At 42.6% G+C, this 20530-nt stretch overlaps 1 protein-coding gene across 9 annotated transcripts in view; it reads left to right on the top strand.

Moving 5' to 3' along the window:
• Positions 1–11174, top strand: part of LOC137592727 (myocyte-specific enhancer factor 2C) — a 69362-nt gene extending 58188 nt beyond the window's left edge. For 3 of the 9 annotated variants that reach the window (XM_068311080.1, XM_068311084.1, XM_068311081.1), the window contains 6 exons: positions 1247–1436; positions 2304–2351; positions 7566–7738; positions 9244–9373; positions 9802–9937; positions 10197–11174. In XM_068311080.1, the coding sequence (XP_068167181.1) occupies positions 1247–1436; positions 2304–2351; positions 7566–7738; positions 9244–9373; positions 9802–9937; positions 10197–10545 (1026 nt within the window). In that variant the 3' untranslated portion in view covers positions 10546–11174. Of the gene's footprint in view, positions 1–1246; positions 1437–2303; positions 2352–7565; positions 7739–9243; positions 9374–9801; positions 9942–10196 lie in introns of those variants that run through there. The other 6 variants (XM_068311088.1, XM_068311087.1, XM_068311086.1 and 3 more) reach the window with 4 other exon arrangements.
• Positions 11175–20530: the final 9356 nt, after the last annotated feature.

Raw genomic sequence — 20530 nt, 5'->3', positions numbered from 1 at the left:
CAAAGCGCAGACAAGTCATGAATTATAAGAAGAAAAAAACAAAAAAAACCCCAGCGAGGAATCCAAGATGGAAGAAATTACAGAAAGTCTTCAAAAAAATAGAACCAGACTTGCCCCCCCGCCCCCCCTTTGATTTTTAAAAGAAAGCATCGATAGCATTTGGAGGGCCCACGCCTGTGTAAAGTTGCAAGCGAAAGCGAAATGTGCAGAGGCCCGCAATGAAATATGGTTAAAGTAATTGTCTTCGGTCTTTGAAATAATATTTGGTTTGCTAAAAGAACATTTAGCAAAAGGCAGAAAATTGAAGAAGACGAAGCACGTAGCCCACATCCACGTAGGCCAGGCCGATGATTCCCATGATGCATTTGATGGCTCGGAGACACATGGCAGCAATTTAGGGGCCTTATTTCTTACTTCCGAAAGCTAACATGCTGGATCAACCACTTCCAGGGCGCTCCTAAGGTTAAGCCCTCCTGCCAAGTGACACAATAAATTTGACAAACTAAGCGCCTGGAGCTGATGGGCTACTTCTACTCAAGCTCCTGAATGAGACTGTCGACTGATACGTGTCTCTCACTAATAAATACTTGACCCAATGAGACGGGAAAAAAAAAAAACCCTAACCTTTCCATTTTTGAAGTTTCTTTTGCAAGAAATATTGGATCCCGTTTTCAGCGAGGTGAAGACAGGCTGAATTATCTTTAGCTCTTTTTGCAACAGCGGGACACCATTGGCTTTATTCCCAGTAAACCATAGCCTTCTTATTTCTTGAATTTAATGAACTGGGAATATAAAACAGCGTAATATTTCCCCAGGTCAACCTATTGCCTGTAAAGTGACAATCACCCCTACATATCAGTGTCAGGAAAGGGCATTCTAGCTACTTACCCCATCATTTTTGTGTATTCCCTCTCTTGTACAGTATTATTGGTTCATGTTGTTTTGTTTTCCCTTTTATTTTTTGCACCATTAATGTTGCATGGCTGCTTATTCATAGTCCATTTGGCCCTTTGAACTTGGCTGTTGGAAAACTCTTTTAGGCTTAAAAAGTTCCTTGTGTTCCTGCAGTGTTTCTGAATCACTCCCTCTCTCTCTCTTTCTCTCTCTCTCTGTCTGTCTGTCTCACTCTCCCTGTCTTACTCTCTCTCCATTTCTCCATTTGAACGCCTCTGTCTGCTCACTTACTGCATCCATCGCATCTAATCAAATGTGTTTCCTTGCCTTTCGTCTCCCCTCTCTTTGTCAGCAGGCCGTGCCTCCATCGAACTATGACATGCCCGTATCCATTCCCGTGAGCAACCAGAACAATCTCATATACAGCCATCCCGGCGGTTCCCTAGGCAATCACAACTTGTTGCCACTGGCGCACCACGGCCTGCAGAGAAACAGCATGTCTCCCGGAGTTACTCACAGACCTCCCAGTGCAGGTAATACAGGTAGGACCTTACATGCACTCGTTGCAAGTTCATTTATCCCACCTGTCTATCTTCAGAACTGTGAGCGTGTGCTTGTCTGCCATGCTAATAGACCCCCCCCCCCACTCGTGAAATGCGTGATTTATTTCACGACAGCCTCCTGCAGTATTCCACCTAAAAGCAATAAAATAAAGTCATCCCTCTCTATATATTCACATGTTGCCTGCTCAGGATTTTTCTTCAAAGTAACTTTATGATCTCATATTTTATATCTGTATCATAATAAATCCCAGCCCGCAGTTATGTTGATTTAGTGTGAGGTTCCACACGTGGGATGTCTGGCCCTATGTATAGGTGGTGTGTTGCTGGTGACATAAGCAGATCAGGCCTGTTTGGTTTATTATTGTCCAAAGTCCTTTTTTGTCCCTCTGGTCTGGAGGCTGCTGCCCACACCCTCACCCTTTCATTACAACTGGATGCTCGAAGCGCCGGCACAACCTAAATATGAGTTTTGGCGCTGACTGCATCCACACCAAACCACACGTGCTCCGGACCCTCCCACTCCTCCACCTCACACGGCTTAAAAATAATAATGTGCCATTTTTCTTGGACGGCGGCTTGACAGATCCACTCGTAACATCCAGTCGCCCTGTGTTAAGGTTTTTAGAGGGAAGCGGTATTACTTCTGGTGTCAGTTCACACATGATGTACCAACGGACATACAGAAATACACACACACACACACACATTGGTAGATTGCGATTAAATTGAGTTAGCTTCTGAAAGGCCAGTGAGGTGAGAGACAAGAGGCACGGTGGATGTTCCGTGGGTGTCTATCCTCTAATGGTTTCCACTCTTCTTTGCTCTCTTCTCTCTTTCATCTTTCAGGTGGCCTCATGGGTGCTGACCTCACCACTGGCGCAGGCACCAGTGCCGGTAAGAATGATCTCCTCTTCTCACACACAATTGTCTGCTGACACACACACACACACACACACACACACGTATACACCCACACACTCACACACACATGCAGGGCACCCACTCACCCACTCGAGGCCATAAAATGCATGACTAATAGTAACCCAAACCCAAGTGGAGATTTTGTCCATGATGTGTTGATGTTAGTGGTCGTGGAGGGATTGTTTGCCCGGCACTGGGGCTGTGACACATCCTGCCATTCAGCTATAAAACAGTAAAACAAGTTGGGGGGGTAGAAAGTATATTGCACTACACACTGAAGGAGCAGATTGACAGTCAGAAAAGATGCAAGACTTTTGAAGATGCACTTCAATTTCTTTATTACTTACACCATGAAGGCTTTAGTTTCACCTGTTATCTACTAGATGGGTTTCCAGCAAGACTACACAGGTAGTTCTTGTCTCTGACATTGCTAAATAGGGTATTTTCCATAGTTATGCCAAATCCACTCAACCGATTTTCACAATTCCTCAGATTCCTTCTCTTTATGGGGAGCTTGGATATGGGTCAGACGTGCTAACCAGACATCTGTAGGATTGCTCAGTCTTGGCAGAAGTGTACATGCTGGAGACTGCCACTCTAGTTTTTGCTGCCTCTTGGATCTGGATATAGATTTGACACGACAACGCCCATTGATCCCATTTGGAGCAACTTTCTTTGCCACTCAGAAACTGCCATCATATGTCTGCAGCTAAATTAATCCAGAAGAGACCATCCATACTATAATAAACCCATGGAGAGTGGAGCAGCCCATTTTTTTAGGAACATACGTTAGAATTCCAGTCAGTTGGTTTGTTCCAGAAGACATGTCAGACCCAGTTCACGGCAGAGACTCACAGTTAAAGGGTTACATTTTACATGCCTCATTTTATAGTACAGAGTGTAAAAATGGAGAGTGGGGGGTCAGTGGGGCACAGCTGGGCAGCCCCGTCTGGCCCCCAGGGCTCCATCACCAGGGGTCAATCCCTGGTTTCTCTGTCTGGTCACTCATCGCACACACAACAGGACCGTTTGTTGCGACGTGTGTTCCATCGGCGGCGTGCTGCAGAGCATGCTTCAAATGTAGCCTTTGTGTCGCCGTGCGGGAGGAACAGAAGCGCTCTGTGAGAGCTGCGTGTCGCTCGGCAGCAGCTAAAAAACACGACACGGAGACAGAGTCATGCGGGAGCTAAAAAGATTCCATTCAAAGCTCTCTTAAATCTCATCGAGAGGGTGAGCGAGAAAGACCGTTGGGTGGGGGGTAGGGGTGGGGGTTGGGAGCATCCCAAAGATGAATATCCACTGATGGTGGAAGCATGTGTGCAAAGTAGAAGTTGTTGGGGAACACAGATGGAATTCTGTGAACTTGGTCTGCCATTTTAACGACGCTCGTCTACGTGACTCAGTGTGAGGTTGCGCTAAAAGGGCCGTTTTAACGTTCCTCGTGTTCTCGACGTGAGATTTGAGATGATCATACAAGCTGTTGTCTGGTCCATGGGTGAGTGTTTTAAGTGGCAGAAAAAAAGAGCCCTTTGTGTGTATGTACAGTATATGTGTGTGTGTGTGTGTGTGTGTGTGTGTGTGTGTGTGTGTGTGTGTGTGTGTGTGTGTGTGTGTGTGTGTGTGTGTTTGTGTGGTTGAGACATGCACATAAACACAACACCTCCTCTGCACCTCAAACGTTTCATCTGTCTATAAAGAGAGGAAATAACAGCCGATTCACACGGAATTAACACAACCTGGGATTCTCCTGTAATTTGGGAAGACTGCGGTAGTCTTTTTGAGTTTCAATGCTAAACTATCAGAGTCTGTAATATCCACCAAACATTGATTACTTACTACATTTCACCAGAAAAAGGTCTTTGGATAATTCAGTTTCAAGTGAACGCCCATCTCGCCAAATTATTTTCATTATCTTTTTTTTTTTTTTTTTTTTTCAAAATGTCAGAACCTGAGAGAATTACTTTCCATTTCAAGCTATTATTAATTTGAAAGTTGCCAAACGAAATCATTTGTAATTTGCCAATCAGTAAAAATCTTTTTTTTGTTGCTGCCGGTTGCTTAGCTACAGCATTTTTCACAACTTTAACTACTTGAACTTCCAACATTTCCTTTTTCACGGCGTTCGACGTAGAAAATAAACTCTCAAAACTTCCTTGTCCCTTCGACGTCGTCACGAGGAGTCGCTGTGATTCAGTCGCTTGTGGCGATCGTTTTTTATATAAATTAAAGCTGAAACTTTTTGTTTGTCTTGTGTAACTACACTTGGCGAAACCCAGACATGGGGGTAACGTCTAAATCACACGAACTCCCCAGGTAATTTTAGTCCGGTGCAAATAGGCCATGTTACTGAAAGGCTGAGTCATCAAGTCTCGTCCTGTGGAAACACTGTGGGAAGTGTGTACGTATGCATATATGTTCCCTTCATTTATATACCGCATGTGTTCAATCTGTCAACTCTTTCGCTGGCTGAGAGAGAGCGTGAGGTGAGGAAAGAAACACGCTTGAGTGAAAGAAAGAAAGGGAGCTGATGAAGGGAGCGCCGGATCAAGGCCGAAGCTCATGAAAACCCTCCCACTCTATTTGTGCCATTATATAGCTGTCATCCATACTCCGATCGGCGCCCGACGAGGCACCGCTTGGAATTAACTAGAATATCATCCCACTTATCGCTCGGATGGCACGCCAATTTTCTGCTTTGAATGATCCGAGCGTGTTTTGTCTTTAAGACGTCACCCACCGGTTGACGGTCAGATGGAGGTGTTGGCGACAACCCTGAGTTCAGCGGATCACAACGGCATGCGTTTCTGCCTTTGGCGCCGCCTCACACCAACTGTAAGAGTTGGAAATGTGAGTGTGACACCTTGATTCAGTTGGAGAACTCATGGTTGAATGCACACATTCAGCCAAAACCGCAACGGAAGAGTGTCTGTGTTTGGGGAATCGGATGGAGCGTGCCTGTTAGACCACAACAGGACATCAGATATTTGTTCAGTAACAGTAAAATGTACATGAGTTTAACCACACCTCTTTTATATGTGTGTGTGTGTCTGTGTGTGTGTGTGACACAGAGAGAAAGAGATAGAGAGAACAAACGCTCTAGGGGGAAGAGGGCTTGTCAAACACATCTTGAAATGTGCTAAGTTATATCAGTGGCACCTATAGAGGCAGATTGTAGCCCTTCAGCTTTGACCCTACACATCTGAGAAGCACAAAACGCTGCTCATCTGAACCTCAGATGTTTCTCGCTTTGTGTATGTCTGTACAGCTGAAAAACAGACTCCTGGCTGGGATCTGTTCCCTTTTAGTACCTTCTCTTAATGGTTGACGGCCGCCTGCGCCGCTGCGCCAGGCGTTTCTGCGTTAAGAGACGGAGAGTAGATGAAACTCCGGATATCAGCTGATGATGTCGATGTCACTGAATGTCCTGAATCCAGAGCGATGGAGCTACAGAACGATTTGAGTCATGGTTCTTCTTCTTTAATGAGCGTGAACGGCTGATGATTTTCACTTGTGAGTGCCGGCACACGCCATCGGCCCCATGGTCATAGCTGTTCAGCAGGTAATTGACTGGACTTCCTCCGTCTCCACAGGAGGGGTAAAACACAGATGTTTGATAAACCGTCAACAAGATGACGTCCGTGTCATCGACCAAAGTGTGCATTAATATCCCTCCGTAGCTCCATCTCCTTTTTATTTTATCCATCTGTACAGAAACACTGTTTTACTTCCTGCTGGGTTATTTGCTAAAGCGTGTCAATGTGCAGTGTGTGTGTGTTTCATGTGTGTGTGAGGTCTCATTCATCTATCTCCACATGCATCCACTCAATCTCACAAAGGGCCAGCCATGAGCATTGGAGAGGAGGAGTGGTGGGGGGGTGGTGGTGAGTGGGGAGTGGGGGGGGGGACTGAAGAGGCAGCTGCCTCTTTGCTAATTCGAGATTGATACTGGAACTAAGAGGGTCCAATACAAAACACACACGTGCATCCATGTGCGTGGCTCTTGTCATACGTGTAGTCACGCTGCACACACTCATGTAGACTCACATGCATCCAGATTTCGCAATGCAAAACATTCAGCAACACCCAAAATCCATGTTGTTAACATCGTCTTATACGAGACTCACACATCACACATGCCAGCAGACACACAGACACACACATAAACACACACACACACACACACATTGCGCGCATGCATAAAAAACCATCGCATGCGCTGTTTTTCCGCATTTTCTGTCAGACGGCCTCATTTTCTGTCACCGCTAGCGGTCGTTTACTCTTCAGATTGTTCAATTTGAGACTTTTCATTTCCAAACAACAAAAAACCTCGCTCTCAAATTAAACAAAGATCAGCGAGGGGAAATTGCCCTGGAAGACATCTGCGACTCATTTTCCCCCGGAGTATATGATTAGGAAATTCATTTATGTCTAACGTATAATTCTTGCCCGTCTTTCAAGTGGGAACGTCCACACAGTGCCCTGTGTTCTACCCTTTGGAAGAAGGAAGGAGAAGTAAGGGGAAAAACAGCCTGTGGGATTGGGTTAGAAACAAAGTCTATGTTGCTTGCAAGAATACTCCACTCCGTTTCTTTTCTTTCTTTTTTTTTTTTTTTTTTTTTTTTAACGGCGTTGCTGCGATTTTGCCCCACCAGATTTTTTAAGAGGAAATGGGTGCTGCTGCTAAACCTTCTGTACTTCAGGGGAATGCAGATGCTGGTGGTAATTCAGCGGGGTTTTTGTCTGGAAGAACGGCACATGTGTTTTGCTCTGATGGCCAAATGATGGGCCCCATCCCTCTGTGGTCTTGCTACCCATAATTAGATGTTTTTTACATGATTGGTTGGCTGTTGCAGGGCACACACAACCTTAACTGACACTGATAGAGGTGGAGGGCGAGTTCCTCACAAGTGGATGCCTTCATTGTGTGATTACCAGGCAGTGGTGACCATCAAGGGGGTAAAAACAGGATGTCTGTTTAACTATAGTCGTTTTGTCGGTGCGTAGCGTTTTTTTCATGAAATTTACAAGTCTGTTCAGACTGGTGAACTAATAAAAATTCCACCACGGGAAGTTGAAATGAGACAGAAACACTTTAAAAGCTAAAAATGGATTCCTGTAACTCTTCTTTATGTCAAACCATCACAGACAACTGGACTCCCTCAACAAAATGTTCTTGTGCTCTCACAGGAAACGGATACGGGAACCACCGTAACTCGCCAGGTCTGCTGATCTCTCCAGGCGGCATGAACAAGAACATGCAGGCCAAGTCTCCTCCACCCATGAACTTAGGCATGAACAACCGCAAACCTGACCTACGCGTGCTCATCCCCCCTGGTGCCAAGAACAACATGCCCTCCATTGTGAGTCATCCCGATTTCTCTCCTCACGTCATCATTCCTTCCTTCCCTTCTCCCTATTCCCTGTTGTGCCATCTCTTCATATCAGACTTGGGTTCATATTTTGTACTTTTTTGCGCCCCATGGCGGCTTTTTGAACCAACATCTAAAATGTAATTCAGACCCAAGTGTGATATACTGGGAGGTGGACTTCTTTGCTGTGTCTGTGTGTATTTGTTGCACCTTGTAGCACCAGATGTTTGGTTTTTTTTCCTGCTGTGTTCCTAATACAGTCTTGATCTAGAATATTATGAATAGTTCCCAACATCCTCCTTTCACATGAGTTCTAGTTTCCGTTGGATCATGCCACAACAGCCCCATCACAAGATCCTTGATTAGCCGCCAATACTATATTCTCACTTACACTCACTAATTTGAATTTACCCTCCCCTTTTAATGCTATCAGTCCGAGGATGTTGATCTGCTATTGGTAAGTCAGACAACCTCTTAAATTTAGAAGTCCGAGCAAACTTAAAATCTGAAACTTCAGAGGTTTTCCAAACCTTAATCTCTCCAGAGCATAATAACCCAAAGTGCTGCAGTTTAACCTCATGGTGTCTCTTGTCTATACTGAGACTATTAAAGTAGGTAGATACAGCATTTCTCTGAATAGATTGGTCCTGACTCTCCTGAGTTAATTTCACCTTTATTGTTGCTGACTCTGCTGAAGACTGCAATGTCGCCTCACATGCCAGTTGTGAGGGGATATAGCGCCACCCAGTGGTGCATCACAGTAAAAGCACCCTGGCCTCTTTTCTGCCTCAATCCTCCTGTATCATCTCCTCCCTTACCTTCATTAATCTTTCTCACCTGCATGGAGTCTTGCGCTGCTCACAACTGCAGCTCACAGCTTTTATTACTCGGGGTGTAGCAGAAGTGAGGAGCAAGAAGAGAGTCCACTTTCATTTTTACATCTAACCTTCATTCTTTTCCGACAAAACCCTCCCCTCTACACCCCAAAGTGCCTCTCCCCTGGCGCCGCTACCCTGCGTTGCTGTGGCGACCGAGGGTGTTACTATAGCGACAGTAGGCTCTGGAAAGGGTGGTAAATGATAGGGTTGGCAAGGTTCAGCCGTGCCGCATGTCAAGTAATTAATTTCTCCAGAAGTTGGCATCACATTCATTCTCTCAGCATCTGTTGAGTGAAAGAAAGAAATTAAAAGAAAAGTCATTTCGCTCAGATTAAAAACGGAACAAAACTTATTTTTTAGTTTAATTCCATTTTTGTTCTGCCCCTTCTAAAGGAGACATATTCTCTCTTGCTTTGTGGGGAAAGGGGAGTAAAGGTGTGCATCACATAATGACTTTCTTCAGTTCTTTTTATTTGAACTGTTTATTGTCATGTTGGTTTTTCTCACTTTGGAGCGGGTGGGGTTGGGGGGGGGGCATCTATGTCACGTTTCAGCTTGTTTTTGTGTCTCATGTTTCTCATCCCTTTTCTCTCTGTGTTTCCCCTGTCTCCATCACAGAACCAGAGAATAAACAACTCCCAGTCTGCTCAGTCATTGGCCACGCCAGTGGTATCGGTAGCAACTCCCACTCTCCCAGGCCAAGGAATGGGCGGTTACCCATCTGCCATCTCTACTTCATATGGTACCGGTATGTACCACATGCACACACATATATACTGTAAATCCACTCCTATGAAGTATACACCTATCTCTAAAGCATTTAAACCACTCATAAATTTATATGACATTGATGCTAACAAACTGTATAATATTCTGACCCCCGGAGGCCCCACCCAGCACCCCTCAGAACCCAAATCCACCACAACATTTAGAAATTGCTGCTGTTGTCATATGTCAGTGGTTTTCTTTTTCTTTTTTTTTTAATTGCTTCATGTGTGGCTTTTGATTCCTCCCTCCCAAATTTAGATTGTCATACAACAGTCTAACAGCAGGTGGTGCTGTAGTCTCACATTACAGTGACATTACATCTTTCAGGGCCTCATCCACTGTGAAACTTTCTTTGAACTTCTCTGAACGCCCTATAATCTACATCTCCCCTGGTGTGTTTGTGCACAGAGTATTCCCTCAACAGTGCAGACCTGTCCTCCCTGTCTGGCTTCAACAGCGGAAGCTCCCTTCACCTCGGCTCCATGAGTGGGTGGCAGCAGCAGCACCTCCAGAACATGCAGCATTCAGCCCTCGGCCAGCTAGGGTGAGCGCAGCTGAACGCGAGGTGTTGCGTGGACGCATGATGCACTGCATAAATCATCTCTGGAGAACATTTTTGAGACACCTAGATAGGCCTTCACTGTTTTCAGCCTTTTGTTTGCAAGATCCAGCACATATATTACACCTCTTTGTTTTATTAGTGTGTTTGTGTATTCTTGCTTTCAAGCATGTTTGTGTGATACACTGAAGTATCACTCCTGCTTTGTAACTCTTTAACCCCCCGTTTCCTTTCCTTCCTACAGAAATTGCTCTAGCTCTCACTTATGTCAGGGTTCAAATCTGTCCCTGCCCTCTGCTCAAAGCCTGCACATCAAGTCCGAACCTGTTTCTCCTCCTAGAGATCGCACCAGCAACACGCCGGGGGGATACGGCGGCGGGGTACCGCCTCCCCAGAATCCCTCGTCCCGCCAGGACTCGGGACGGTCTCCCGTTGATAGCCTGAGCAGTTGTAGCAGCTCCCACGAGGGCAGCGACCGCGATGAGCACAGGAATGAGTTCCACTCACCTCTGGGACTGGCCCGGCCCGCCCTGGACGAGCGCGAGAGCCCCTCCATCAAACGGGTGCGCCTGTCAGAGGGATGGGCCACATGATAGCTCTCTCTTGTCCATGGCGATGCCCCTGAGTTGTCCCGATCACCCCCACATCCCCCCTCTCCCATCTTCCTCCTCCTCCTCCTCCTCTTACCCCGACAGTGCAGCATTAAGATGCCACCCCACCCGCCCCAAACGTCTACTCCCTCCTCTTCCTCCTCTCGCTCGATATCACGCGTCATTCACAAAACCCCCAACTCCGCGGCCCCTCTCTCCTTTCGTCTCTTTAACGCTGAAGGAAAAAAGGGACAGTCCCTTACAAAAACATGTTTGTTTTTAATCCTCTTTTTTTTTTTTTGCCGAGTGTGAGTGTGCTATACATATTGACATTATATAAACCATTGGGGTGTTATAACAGGGGTTCGGGGAGGGGCGGGCGTTAGTTGGGATGGGAGGGACGGGATGGTTGTTGTTGGGAGAACTATGCATAAATTGTATCGTGTGTGGATAAAAAGCATCACATATGCATATATATTTACACATGTGATTATGTGTACATGTATGCATATCAACAAATAAACAAAAAAAGTCAGGTACTCTGTTTCATAAAATGTACTTACACTTTGCCTCAGCGATATATCGATGATTAGAGACAGGAAAAAAGAAAAAAAAAACATTAACCTGGGAGTTTGTACAGGGGGGTTATTGTGGGGGGATGGGGGGAACGAGGGGGGACACCTTAGCACTTGAGTTGGACAAACAATACTTGTGTACAGTGTCGGTTTCATTGCTATATACCTTCTCTGCAGTTCTCCCTTGCAAAAATGTGTGTTAACATTAGATGATGTCATGTTGCAGGTTCAACGTATTTATGTAAATAGAGGGTCGAGTGTGGGGGTGGGGGGGTGGGGGCAGGGGTCAAAGGTTGCCAGACATTACAAGATTTATTTACTCACTAAATGAAAAGCTATTATGCAACATTTGAAGGATTGTACAGGTTCACAGGCAGACCCCCCCAATGCTAAACGCGTGGAACTGATGGTGATTTTTAGCGCTCCCCTTAAAAAAGCAAACAGACGGAGCCGAGCGAGGACCACACTTTGATCTAACACCTAAGTTTAGCACGATCGCGAAAACTCTGGATCTAGTATTAATATTCAGTGTTAATAAACAAAAAGAAAAAAAAAGGAAAAGTAAAAAACAATTGTACGATACACTTGCTTATATTTTCATATGAAAGGAATACAATGCAAAGCATTTTTGTGGCTTTTTGTAGTTTCTATAAGCCAGAATGTGTTTTTTGATAGCTTTGCTAATAAGAGATGGATAGTTCAACCCAGATTTGGGGGGTGGGGGGTGGGGATGACGGGGATTTAAAGCCCCTAAGCCATGAAAAACAGACTGAGATCCGACGCTTTGCTGAACTGTTTTATCTTTGTAGAGGTTTGTTTTTAAACGTGTATTTCTAATTATATATAATAATGGTAATATTAAGAATCTTTAAAAAAAATCTGTGAAATTAACATGCTTGTGTATAGCTTTCTAATATATAAATATATATACTAATGTTTTTTTTTGTTGGTTTCTTAGTGGAGTTTCTATGTGCAGCTGCACATGTTGTCTGGTTTGTTTCGTTTGATCCCCTCAACAGTGCTGTTCTGTGGGGGTGGGGGGGTTCGTATTTAGTCTAACCTTAAAAACCAGCTGGAGAGCATTGCCAGGGTTTGTGGAGAGATGGGCCTGAAAGCTGAAAAACAACATGTTGTTGGAAAATGTCATGAGACTGGAACTGGGGATGACACAGGAATAAAGAATGACTCATGATTGCGCATTATTGTCACACTTATGAGGAAGTATGGCCGCCCCGCAGTCCATGCATTTAGATGCAACCCATATTTCACTGTAAACTGACTTAATTTAATAGTAACTGCATTAAATTAACAAATTCAATACGGCTAATCTCATGTTTTTTGACATTACCAATGCTCCGCTCCATCTGCAATCTTATCTCGAGCTCAGGACGTTGCTCAAATCTCAGACGTAAATCTATACCATTTTCTTTTCCATCATATTTATGTGACATCATTTTTTTATTTTTTATTTTTTGCGAGCACGTCGAGAGAGCGATCAACCTCGATTGCTGAAGAACTTTGCTCGCGTCTCTTCATGTTCCACTTCTCAAAAAAAAAAAAAAAAAAAATGTTGTTTCCATGTCGTTTGTCGTTTGCCGTGTCACCAATCGCTCGGCAGTCAGACGCAGCAGGGTGAATTGATAAAGCTGGTGTGAAGCAAGCACAATTGTTCATTTTTAGATAAATAAATGTTTTGATTTTCTCTTTTTAAATGTTGAAACTAGCCACAATCTCTCTCTCTCTCTGCCTCCCACTCCTGTATCTGCTGTCACTTAAGTGTTATGATATTTCTATGTGCATATTTCATGCAGGTTCACTATGTTGTTACTGTATACAGTCTGTGTAGTCAAACAGGGGCAGAGCCTCTATAATGGTGTTCTTCTCTTCTTCTTTTTTTTTTTTTTAATTCAATACAAAAACGTTGAGAAAAAATAAACATGATGTTTAAGGCAGCAAAAGTGTGGAGAAACCAAAGCCAGTGGCATTTCTGTGTTGTAAACTCAACTTTTATTTTCACATTCATTTATGGTTTTTTGCAAGAATTGAAACAAAACAATAAAAGAATTTGTTCAAATGTACAATTGGTTTCACATTTCAATTCCAGTCGGTCAAATGCTTTGCACAACAAGCTGGTTCAGATCGACAGTGATATTCTATTTTTTCTTCTTCTCCCTTCTACATTGGAAATTACATCTTATGTTGTGTTTAATATTTGATTTTTACCCAATGAAATCAGCCAGACCTGATCATGTGACACAGATGCAAGCTGTTGCTGGTTGAATAATGAACCAATGGTCAATCATTAGTACTTTTCTGTAGTTTGGACAATATTTTTAGCCAAAGACGCTGTTATTTTTTTCTTTCCCCATTTTTGTGTTTGTGAAATTTGAAGCCATTCTTTTCCATCACCTGTTGATCAGTTGTTGCTGTTGTTTTTTGTTGTTGTTTTTTTTCACTAGAGAATAGAATCAATCCTTATACCTCAAAAAATTAACCCAAGCAGTACCTCAGCTGATGTATTGATAAGTCACTAGCAGTCATGTGGGGGCGGAGAGAACCATACAACTGTACAGCCATGTGTAATAATCATGTAATAACATTGCTTTAAGTCCCTGCATTCACCTGGGATTCTTTGTTGCTTATACCGTGTTTGTGGTTTATTTAAGTTGTATTCAAAAGCTGAAAAGCAATTTCTAAAAAAAAAATGTTGCAATGCTTAAAAAGTCGGTCTGTAGTATCAAATGTAGCTTGTAAAAACCTAAAAAATGAGGGAGGTTTGGAACTACTGTTTTCTGAAAAATGCAAGAGTGGCTTTCAGCGGCATAAGCTGGCCTTTGTCGCCACTTGAGACTAAGATGGTATTAAATTTAATCCACATCTCCGTAACTCAAGGGACTTGATTCAGCTGTATGTAGTGGAAACGTATGGGGATGGAATAAAAAAAAAAAGCCTCCTCTGCTGGAGGGAAAGGCTTATTTGTATTTTGCAGAGATTTCAGTAAAGTTACTGGCTTTCTTAGTGATCCTGATGTGACTCGGTCTGATTTCATTGTGTTTTGGCTGTTTTCTGCATGCATGTCCAAAGGTTCACTTCATATTGTCGAGAATGATGAAGATGAGGCATGGATGCAGGTCAATGCCTGATGCCACAGCAGCACGGCAACCTAAATAATGGCAATGGCATCGTTTTCACGTTTATTTCCTTCCATTTATATTTAAAAAATGTGGCATTTTGACATAATTATTCATGGTGAAGACATTTATTTGGCATTTAATTCCAAGGTTTATCTCATTTAACATCAGCAGCATCATCACTCACTGTCATACATCACCCTACACACAATACACATGGACTCAGCATTCACTGGGAAAAACAAATGTTCATAAACAATGGAAACACCCTGATCAATTCATATAAATCATACAGTTGTGGGGAATATACAAACACACAGAGGAAAAAATGTAGGCCTACTCATCCACTTAAAAGGAAACGGAAAATAAGGAACAGGAAAATAAAAAAGAAGGAAGGGTTAGTTCAGCAAAACCTTTAACTTCCTTGTCTTTTTTTCGGGTTTCTGTTCAGGTGAGAAGTCCCACGTTTCTGAACAGGTGGGTGCGTCACACGTGACGCAGAGCTACGTACCTATTGTAACGGCGGCGCGATCCTGACCTCTGAAAACACAAGAACAACATTTAGAACAAGAACACATTTAAAAAGAGGCAGTGTGGCTGCAAAAAAGAGAGAAATACAAACCATAAAAAGATTTGACTCTGGAGGCCTTTGTAGTACTCCTGACAAATGTGCGTTTCTTTTCTACACATTTGATATATTTCTTTACCTAAAAAATATCTCTAATTCACAGGTGTGGTGGATAAAGATAAAACAAGCTTAACAAAACAAAAAGAGTGTCTTAAATTAATTTGGAATCTGTGTTGTTTTCATCCTCTGTTTCCAATATTCCAAATTTTATACAATGTGATATTTTTCTTTGGCTACTGCTTTTAGTCCGGTCAAATTGCGTTTTGCGTGGCCGCGATTCGAAAGGCCAGGTTCATACCATTAATTAGAATTACTGGATAAAAGTCCAGACTTGAGGGTGAAAACAAACCGAACTCGACTTGTTTCGGTTCAGAACGGAAACAACGCGCCACTTTTAAAAAGACTCTGATCCGACAAAGAGATTTAGAAAAAAAAAAGAATAATAAAGAATAATAATAATAGTTAATAATCTTCTTTTGTGCGCACATGGAAATCTACCCGTGAGACTAGATTTACACATTCGCGTCGTCTTCGAGATACATTTATTCTACTTTGGTGCATTTTTTATCGTAATTTAAATTCCAGTTTTATTTTGCGACTTTTAATATGAGTTTTTCTAGAAGTCATCCTCTATTTAAGCGTTTAAAAAAATGAGTATTTTATTTTTAAAAACTCACAGAACCGGAAATAAAAATACTTCGTTTATACCGGTAGGAGGAATAAACAGTAAATTCGGTTTATGTTGTGTGTGTGTGTGTGTGTGTGTGTGTGTGTGTGTGTGTGTGTGTGTGTGTGTGTGTGTGTGTGTGTGTGTGTGTGTGTGTGTGTGTGTGTGTGTGTGTGTGTGTGTGTGTGTGTTTAATTCAAGAGTGACGCAACGCGTCTTCGTCGTTACCGTTATTGGATTCAAATTACGCAAAATCGAACGGAACGAAATCAGAACTCATGTCGTCCTTATCTATAAAAAATATTTAATATAACATTAAAATATCTGGTTTGATATTATATTAGTGTGCAACCGACATATAAGGATCATCTGTGTGTTCATCCTTTTGTGGTTCATGTAATCAATATTTATGCATTTTATGAATTTTCTTCTCAATCGACTTGTTCTTTATTTTAAGGAGTTTTCTGGTTTTATTTTTATTTTTAATTAGGCCACATTCCGTAAACTCACACCCCGTCTTCCTTTAGAGCTCCATGAAGTCGTTTGGTGATTTTGAAGACTTAATTTGATGAGGCTGTGTCTGACAAAGTCACAACAGGGACTTTATAATTTATTACCTGCCGGGAATAATCTATTGCGACAACACTTCACAGTTTGTCAAAAGGTCAGAGCGATGAAGGACACGTCACGGTTCACCCTGGTAAACAGGCTGTTTCAATTTGATCCTTCGACAAATATACAGGGGAAATAAAAACCGACGGTAAGATCAAAAAATATATGAAAGAGCAAACTGATGAACGCAAAAAAAACAAAAATCATGACAGCAAAAATATGATAACACACACACTCTCTCTCTCTCTCTCTCTCTCTCTCTCTCTCTCTCTCTCTCTCTCTCTCTCTCTCTCTCTCACACATACACACACACACACACACACACACACACACACAGTAAACCTAAGACAGGAGACACTTCATGACTTTATGTTCTGGTTTAATTGACGTATTTTGTGAGATGAATCGGACTGCGGCAATTTAGGCGTCCTATTAATATTTGTTTTAAAGTAAATTCATTCACAATTTTGTTTATTTATTTCAACATGGAGTAATTTCTCTGACTATAAGTGGGGAGGGCGTGAGGTGGGGGTGGAGGGGCAAGCAGGTATGTGTGGGTGCGCGCTCTCCAGGAAGATCGAGAAGGCTGGCCGCGTTTTGATCGGCGTTCTCCAAAGCTGCCACTAGGTGTCACCATTTAGTCGTCCAGTGGAAGCCCCTCAAAGCCTTCATCCTCCTCATCTTCGTCATCGTCGTCCTACTCTAGGACGTTCAGAAGCTGTTCATGTAAATCGACCAGATAAACAAGCCTGTGTACTCACCGCGAACATTTTTCATGTCTTGTGTCAGCCTACCCCACCACACATTATTAAAATAAACGTCTAATTGTCCAACTGTCTAATTGCCTGACAAAAAAGGGATACTTTTAGTGCAACCTAAAATCAACACTGACATAATAATATAAATAATAATAATAATAATAATAATAATAATAATAATAATAATAATAATAATAATAATAATAATAATGTTCGCCATACACTTAGACCTTTTTGATCCATCTGTCACTCCCTTAATGGAAAAAGCAGAGGCATTTTTCGATACAAGGAGATGGAGACGCCACACACATAAGTAAATAAAAGTGTAGCTTGGCTAATTCATTTACTTTAACAATTATCATTTTACCAAATTCAAAAATGCTGTTTCCGGTTCTAGACGAGGTTCCAATATCTGCATCCTAGACGTCTGGCCTAGAAATATATCAATATACTGTATTCTGATGACTGCTGCCAAACTGATTAGATGTGAAGAATAATTGCACTCCATGCTCATTTATCTTGCCAAATATTAAATGGCACTTTTTTTTGCCGGTCTTTCGGTTCCCATTATATCTGCTGTAGAAATAAAGATATCAGAATAAAGAATGAATGTTTGCTTTCCTTTTTCCCGTCACATTATCCAATTTTCACTTTACCTCGAACCTGGTGGCTCTGTTGTTAAGAAATACAGCCAAGTCATTTAATCACCAGGAACAGAGGGAGTACCCGGAGTCCATAAATTGCGTCTTTCCCCATACATGATTCAAATGAGGAAGAAGTGAGAAACAGACTATTGTCCTCCCCCAAACCCCCCATTACAAAGTCAGCACCTTCGTCTACATTTAAGACAGCAAACACGATCTTACGTGATTTACTGTTAATATTAAGGATCTAGCTATACCAAGAAAGAATGGATATTAACAAATGACAAAACACTGATTCTATATTTCTTATGAAGATCAAAAATCAACGACGCTTCCCATTAAAAAGTCTCATATTATAAATAACAAAACATGAACAAAAAAACCGTGAACCCCCCCCCCCCAGTTCACGGAGGTTTTTCTTTTCTTGTTGGAGATAGTAATGGATAAAGATACAACAGCGGCTGATGAGTTGGAATGTGTGGAGCAACCAATAAATAATAATGTCATATTTCTGAATAGGCCATGAGTAAATGTTACTTTTCAGCGTGAGGAGCGCAGCATAGGTGGGTTAACGGACTCCTGTGGCTTTGAATATCTTTACGTGAGCCAGCCTGACCAGTGGTGTTGAGCCACGAGCAGCCAAGAGCAAAGGTTCAATGACGAAGGGAGCAGCCTATAGGAACTGAATCTGCTGTGGCTGACACCACAAAGTTTAGTCCTCCTGCAAAACGTTCCAACAACTTGATAGAAACGTCGCGCGTAACCGATAAGGAGAGATACAAGAGTGGAATCTGTTAATTGGAGGTAAGGTAAAACGTTTGAACTGGAGGAGTTGCTTTCTCTTCAGACCTCAAAGACGCAGCAAGTACATTTTTATAATTAAAAGGAATGATTAAAAAGAAACGCATTTCGTCCAATTTATATTAGTCTATGAGATAATTATAGATATTTCCCTACAAGCGCACTGCACTTCGAGGCGCGCTCTCGTCCTTGGTACCACTGTGGGCGCGCACGGACACAGGAGACAGCCTGAGAATTTGTAGCCTAAATGTCCGGGCTGCGTCACTGGATTGTTTTTACAAACTGGACAGGAGACTTTTTGGTTTCTAGTCTCCAAGTAAAAATTTTGTTGCTATGAAACGTCGTTCTCTGAAATCTCCTCCGTGTCACCCCTGAATCTCCTCTATTGTTTGTGTACCAGACAGCTCTTTGTTCATGCATGCTGCGTTTGTGTATTCAAAGGCTTTCGGTGATTTACATCATTTAGATTATACCAAAAAAAAAATCTTAATTTGTAAAACCGCAATCCCGCGGACACATCGTTCTAGCAGCAAATATCATTTTAACGGACGATTTGATTATGAGGTTTAAGATATTAGGTAATAAATACCATCGCTATAAAATGTTACACAAGGGCTGTACTTAAAGATCCTCGCAAAATATGTCAAATAAACTCTTACAGGTACGTAATGCAAATCTAGTCACTGAATATGCATCAATATTAAAAATAATACGCACACCAGAGCCAACGGCGTCGGAGAATTGCGAATGGCGGAGCGGGTCGTCTCATTACGCATGGGCGGCTTTCCACGCAGGAGCCACGGTTCCCCTTTTCTTCATGTCTCCCTTCTGTCCCGTTCATAAAGCCTCTTGGAAAAACAAACACGGCTATGTTGGCTTTCAAAACGGCAATCAAACACCCAAGAACTGGCTGGGGGGAATTACTCCTACTGCAGCCGGACGGACTATGTACTAAACGGGATTTGCATATTTTGATGCGCTAATTGCCTTGATGTATTTAAATATGGCTGCACGTAGCTGATATGCTTGTCTACGTCACTGAACGTGCCCTCGTTGTTAAACTAAAACGTGAATCCGGTTGAATCTAATGGAAACGCCTGCAATTAGGCAAAGGGTTGGCGGGGGAGGGGGCGAATTAAGAAAGAATAGTTCTCATCTTCGCTAGATTATTGGTCGTATGATGATTTCTTTTCTGTTTTTGTATTTCGGAGACATTTTCAAAAATTGGCAACAGGATGGGGAGAATCTAATATCTGAAAATTGTGACCAAAATAATGCAGCAGGTGCAGCGTGGTTTGCGCACCAGAGATAGAGACGTGTACTATTTGCGCAGAGCAAAGCGCTCCAAGTCATTCCGCAGAAAATGTGGATCATTTTTAAGAAATTCTCAAAAAAACAAAAAAAAACGCAACAGAATAATAATAAAAAAACCTAAGAGAATAGTCTGAAGATACATATAGGCTAAACTGGCAAGTAGGTCACCCTAGTGTAACTTTTTATGAGATACAGTTCTTTTTTTTCTTTTCCCCTCTCTCTATAGGCTGTGTGTGTTCGTATGGTGTGTGTATATATATTTGTGTGTCCATTTTAGTGGGTGTTAGTGTGTGACAAGTTTGCCGCTCATTATGCCTCAGGGATCCAGGTGAATCCGTAAGTCCAGTTTAGGCCTGCGCATTTATCCCTTCAGAGCCTTTTTTTTTTTTGAGTGACGTTTTATTCTTTTTCATTATAGCTCTGATTTCAGACTTAGTTTGTGAAGTGCATGTAGCAAATCATTTCCCTCTGTCTGAAAACTAGTAAATGCGTTCCGTTTGTCAAAGCGTGTTAGAGGAGCGCCTACAGCAAATTCATTACCACCCAACAGCGACGCTCACTTCATAACCTGGTCAGGGGAGAGGAGGGAGAGGTCCAACCCAAACCGCGAACAATGCTGCCTCAGTTCGTGCGTGCAACAAAAGAACCGAGGGAACTTGTTTGAATTTCAGAGCACGTCCTCTCCTCACACAGAAGGATGGACTTTACATCCCCCCCCCACCTCCACCCCCTCCTCCTCATCATCATCACCACCCCCCTCCTTCCTCATCCCACCCCACCACCAACAAGGAAAAAAAAAAAAAAAAAAACTTGCTCTGAGAGCTCAACTGTGCATGCACTTTTCTATTTGGTGCTTGC

The sequence above is a fragment of the Antennarius striatus genome, chromosome 3 (genome assembly GCF_040054535.1).
Source record: "Antennarius striatus isolate MH-2024 chromosome 3, ASM4005453v1, whole genome shotgun sequence".
Classification (NCBI taxonomy): domain Eukaryota; kingdom Metazoa; phylum Chordata; class Actinopteri; order Lophiiformes; family Antennariidae; genus Antennarius; species Antennarius striatus.
Note: the sequence above shows the minus strand (reverse complement) of the source record. Positions and strands in the feature narration are given on the sequence as shown.